The sequence below is a fragment of the Sinocyclocheilus rhinocerous genome, unplaced genomic scaffold (assembly GCF_001515625.1).
Source record: "Sinocyclocheilus rhinocerous isolate Xijiao unplaced genomic scaffold, SAMN03320098_v1.1 scaffold1655, whole genome shotgun sequence".
Taxonomy (NCBI): domain Eukaryota; kingdom Metazoa; phylum Chordata; class Actinopteri; order Cypriniformes; family Cyprinidae; genus Sinocyclocheilus; species Sinocyclocheilus rhinocerous.
In genome coordinates this window covers 122,319-127,452 of record NW_015655597.1, presented here as the reverse complement: position 1 = coordinate 127,452, position 5,134 = coordinate 122,319, and the positions used below count along the sequence as shown (strand labels likewise).

At 37.4% G+C, this 5,134-nt stretch overlaps 1 protein-coding gene across 1 annotated transcript in view; it reads right to left on the bottom strand.

Annotated features, from left to right (window-relative positions):
• LOC107718769 (PAX3- and PAX7-binding protein 1-like) overlaps positions 1–2,276 on the bottom strand; it is a 13,387-nt gene extending 11,111 nt beyond the window's left edge. The window contains exons 1-3 of the mRNA XM_016525996.1: positions 1,897–2,276; positions 1,236–1,364; positions 436–618 (exon numbers count right to left, since the gene is read on the bottom strand). Of these exons, the coding sequence (XP_016381482.1) occupies positions 436–618; positions 1,236–1,364; positions 1,897–2,179 (595 nt within the window). The 5' untranslated portion in view covers positions 2,180–2,276. The remainder of the gene's footprint in view (positions 1–435; positions 619–1,235; positions 1,365–1,896) is intronic.
• Between the last annotated feature and the right edge of the window lie 2,858 nt (positions 2,277–5,134).

Genomic DNA, 5,134 nt, shown 5'->3' with positions numbered 1-5,134 from the left:
TATTTCCACATGCTTTCAGATGGAGCAGCATTTACTACACAGAACCGTAGTTCACTGAGAAGCTACGCAAACAGCTTTCATAATCGCGGAACGATATCTTCAATTTCATAATCGCACAATTAAATTTTCTGCAATTATGAACGTGATTTTGCGTAGCTTGTAAGTGAACTACGGCTCTGTGTAGTAAATGCTGATCCATCTGAAAGCACGTGATGGAGATTTACTACTGAATACAGAACAGGCTTTACTGACAAGATGCGCCTGACAATCACATTCGATTAATCGTGCAGCCCTAATTCAATGTTTAACCACAATACCCATAAGCAGGTCCCAGCCCTGTATGCCTGTTCTTGAAGCATTTAAAAAGCAAAAACAGCCTAATCCTGCTGACGCTGGTCCTGTCCAGGTCTGGTCTGGATTGATGGATGTTCTCACCTGGTCTGAGTGAGCTGAGAGCCGACAGAGTTTGGCTAAACGCTCCACCCGCAGGCCTTTGTTCGCCCTCCTCCTCCTGTTCCTCATTGCTATCCACCTCCATTTCTTCTTCTCCCTGTTCACTGCTGGCTCTGCTGCCCTCCAAGGGCTCCTCTTTAATTGACAGATTCTGAGCAGGTCCGCCTGGAATGAACAAACTGGTGAGCAATACTACAAACTTACTTTGTAATCTTTAACTAGCTAGATGGTTTAGTGGTGAAGATTTCTGAGGGTTTGTAATCCTTTTATAGGGTCTAAACCACCACGGAAGAAAAATAAACCTAGAAAAAATGGGGTCATACACTGTAAAAAAAAATTGGGTAACACATTGAATGAAACAATTTTGAAGTAGAAAAACTGAAATAGCATTTTCTTGTAAAATGTACTCCAATAATGTTTGTTTTATTTACAAATTTGACAACTTTTTTTTTTTTACAGTGTATGCAATTCTCTAAAAAAAAAAAAAAAATCACTAATGCATCTTTCTGATGAGGGTGCACATATGCATTTTTTAAATATATATATATAAATGTACTAAATATAATGATTTCCTGAAGATAGAAAGCAGTCCCCTGACTAAAAAAAAAATAAAATCACTAATGCATCTTTCTGATGAGGGTGCACATATGCATTTTTTTAATATATATATAAATGTACTAAATATAATGATTTCCTGAAGATAGAAAGCAGTCCCCTGACTCTGATCTATAAACATGCATATCATCATGAAGAAAAAAACAACAACAAAAAAAGTTTTGTACCAATGCGCGTGTTTTGGTCCTCCGTGGCACTGCCGGTCTTTTCCAAATCCTCCTTGAATTCTTTCTTCAGCTGCTTGACAATCTTCTTGCTGTGGTTGGATTTCTTCACATGGAACACTTCAGCCTCATCTAATAGTGACAGATATATAATGATATTCAAGAAATTATCTGTGGGATTCACAGGAGTATTTTTCAAAAAATTACACACATTCTGACCAATTAATTTACATGACCTTTTCTTTTTAATGATTACTGGATATGTACTGGACATTTAAAAAATAAAACTATTAATTTTTTTTAAGCAGTTTTAAAATACTCCAATATTTCCATATTTGCCATGACCATTGAAATTCATTTTCTCCCTTATCACAGTAATATTATCATATTGGTCTTTAGCCAATCATTTGCTATATTCAAATATGTGCAGCGTCCTAATTGGTCACTATTACTAACGTTACCTAATATAATATGCTAAGTAGCTCGTGTTTTTCGGTTTAGTGACTGTCACTTTAATGACACGAATTGTTTCACAATTTCAATAGACTGCAATTAGATGGAGAAATACACTGCAAAACTCTACACGAATCATTTGTGAAACGTTACATTTTCATATGTATATTCATTAAGTTGCATATGTCTTCAATGGCAGCTCAATAGGCACCTTCATCATCGTGGAAGCTCAGCAGACTCGCTTTCGGTTCCTCTCGGTCTCGGTTCTCCTTCTTTCTCTTTTTCTCTTTGTTGGACTTGACAGCACCGGGCTGAAACCCGTTTCCGTGATTGTTCAGCATGTTTGCTCCAGGAGCGGGGCCGGTGCTGGTGGACTCACTCGGGTTCGACAAGTCTTCAGCCCCGGGCCCGCCGGACTGCTGGCCCACCTCTTTCTCTTCATCTTCTGAGTCATTCCTCCGTCTGAAATTGCACCTCTTGGCTTTCTTAAACATGGTGATGTAGTGCAAGGCCTCTAGGAGAGTTTGTACAGACTGATTTTTAGATTTATGCAGGGCGCTAATGATGATAGCAAGTCCACCATATTGCCTTTGGCGGAAACGTGTACTTCTTCTTCTTCTTCTTGTTAGTTTTATGGCGGATTGCAACCATGACTTATCAGGTGCATACCGCCACCTACTGTATCGGAGTATGCAGCATGGATTATATCTCAATTAATGCACTTTACATTATATTAAAAAAAAAAAAAAAATTTTAAAATATATATATAAATAAATATTATAGCACTACTATCTAAATCCTATAATATACCCTGTATCCTACAATAATCGCCATCATCTCTGCCGTATAAATTATTTCTTAATATTCTCAGAGCATTATTTCGTTCTTTTATAATTTCTGTACATTTATCATTCCACCATGGGACCGTTTTCCTTTTCCCTCCAACTATCTTGAGTGGTATGCTATTCAAAGCAGCATTTAATATTAATTGTGAAACCTCAGATGCACATTCCTCAATATCACCCTCCATTAAAATTCAATCTGCTGACTCACAACATATTTCTTTAAATTTTTGCCAGTCAGCTTTTGTAAAATCCCACTTCTTATGCCTAGGCCTTTCTTGTATATCTATTTCAACATTTATAGAGCATATTATTGGAAAGTGGTCGCTCCCAATACTTGTACTGTCTTCAATATTCCACTCACAAGAATTTGCCAGATTATTAGAAACTAAAGTAAGATCAATACAAGCCAATGTGCCGAAACGTGTATGTTCCTCTCTGGATGTTTAGATTTGCTGAGCAGAAACGGGAACTCGCTGCTGCCATCTAGAGGAGAGGTGCTCAAACAATTTTCCGTTGCGTTGGTTTTTCACTATGTCGTAAAGTCATAATGTATTAAAACGACATTACCTGCAAACACTGTAATAACCTGTAATTTCTTTTCAATAACATTAATTAATTTAATTAATTAATGGTTAATTGTTACTATGGTATTTTGTTTCATGGGCAACCCTGTCATGCCATTATAGGCCTATGACGTTTTCCACAGATTAAAATAAAAAGATAATAAAAAATATATATTTTTATTTAAAGTGTGTATTTGTGAGGAAATGGAAAATAAATATACTGAAAGAACACATGAACTTTTTTATTTCTCATGATAATTGGAAATCAATCATTTACATAAATTCATTAAGGAAAAAAAAGAAATGGTTAAGTAAAAAAAAAAAAAAATGGAAATATTGTTGTAAGGCAAACCAAATGTTAAAAATGAACCATTAACCTCGCACACCTGCAGGTAATAGATGGGTGTATAGAAAAACAGACCAAACCAAAACAAAAAAAAATCCTCAACTGTCCCGCACACAATCAATTGTGTGTACATATATCAATAGTATTGCATATATATACAATACTTTATTAACAATGTCTCAGTCTTATGACCTTCATCAGGTATACAAAAATATGCAGGCACAACCTCATTTAAAAACAGCATATGGCCAATCACTGCAATGATACATGATTACCAATCACAATCAATGACGTAACACATCATAATATTAGAAACATCCTGTAGAAAGGTTATCTCAAAACAAATTTTTACTCAAATATAAACGCAATAGATTGAAAATACAATACATTAAAAATGTCACTCGACAGCATCGCATTGAACAGTGGTTCATCATTTATACCCACAGGTGATAAAGTTTGAAGAGTATATATCCAGAATGAACAAATATTAAAACACACATGTTGATGGGGAAGGACTGCAGTGACCGCTTTTACTCATATAGTATTTTTTATGATATAATATGTTTGTTTAGTATATACTATTATAGTATTTATTAATTTTTGAATTAGCTTTTATTTTTATATTTCAGTTTTCATGTTAATTTTTATTTAAGCTTTAGTAATTTTGTTCTTTTTTGTTAGTTTTTTTAGGTTAGTTGCGTTTAATTTGAAATAAAAAATAGTTAAGTAAAAGTCGGCAGCCGTCGCGTGACGGCATCCTCGTGTGAAGACCGAAGAGTGTAAAAACCATCGACTCTACCGTGCGACCGAAGAGTGTAAAGACCACCGACTCTACCGTGCGACCGAAGAGTGTAAAGACCACCGACTCTACCGTGCGACCGAAGAGTGTAAAGACCACCGACTCTACCGTGCGACCGAAGAGTGTAAAGACCACCGACTCTACCGTGCGACCGAAGAGTGTAAAGACCACCGACTCTACCGTGCGACCGAAGAGTGTAAAGACCACCGACTCTACCGTGCGACCGAAGAGTGTAAAGACCACCGACTCTACCGTGCGACCGAAGAGTGTAAAGACCACCGACTCTACCGTGCGACCGAAGAGTGTAAAGACCACCGACTCTACCGTGCGACCGAAGAGTGTAAAGACCATCGACTCTACCGTGCGACCGAAGAGTGTAAAGACCACCGACTCTACTGTGCGACCGAAGAGTGTAAAGACCATCGACTCTACCGTGCGACCGAAGAGTGTAAAGTCCACCGACTCTACTGTGCGACCGAAGAGTGTAAAGACCACCGACTCTACCGTGCGACTCCACCGGGCAGGGACACCAGCAAAGGATAAGTATCGCTTTTTATTTCTCCTCTTTCCTACACTCTGGAAGGTGCTCGGTTGTTTTGGCCCGGCTTTGGGTCGGGTATGGACTAACCCAACCTTGGGTTGAATTTTTACATTAGATTTTTGGCCCGGGGGTTGGGTTGGTCCATATTTGACCCAGGGTTGGGTTGAGGCAGCCCAGCATTTTTTAGAGCGTACTACTTGTTTCACTTCTGTTTCAGTTTTTATAACCATTTCTTACTATGTGTAAGTAAGTTGTTGTTTTTTAGCAGGTATGTTTGACAGTGTTATTTTTTAGGATTACTGATAAACTACTGTCGTTTGATTTGTATTTGTTATTTTAATTTTAGTTAAATTAT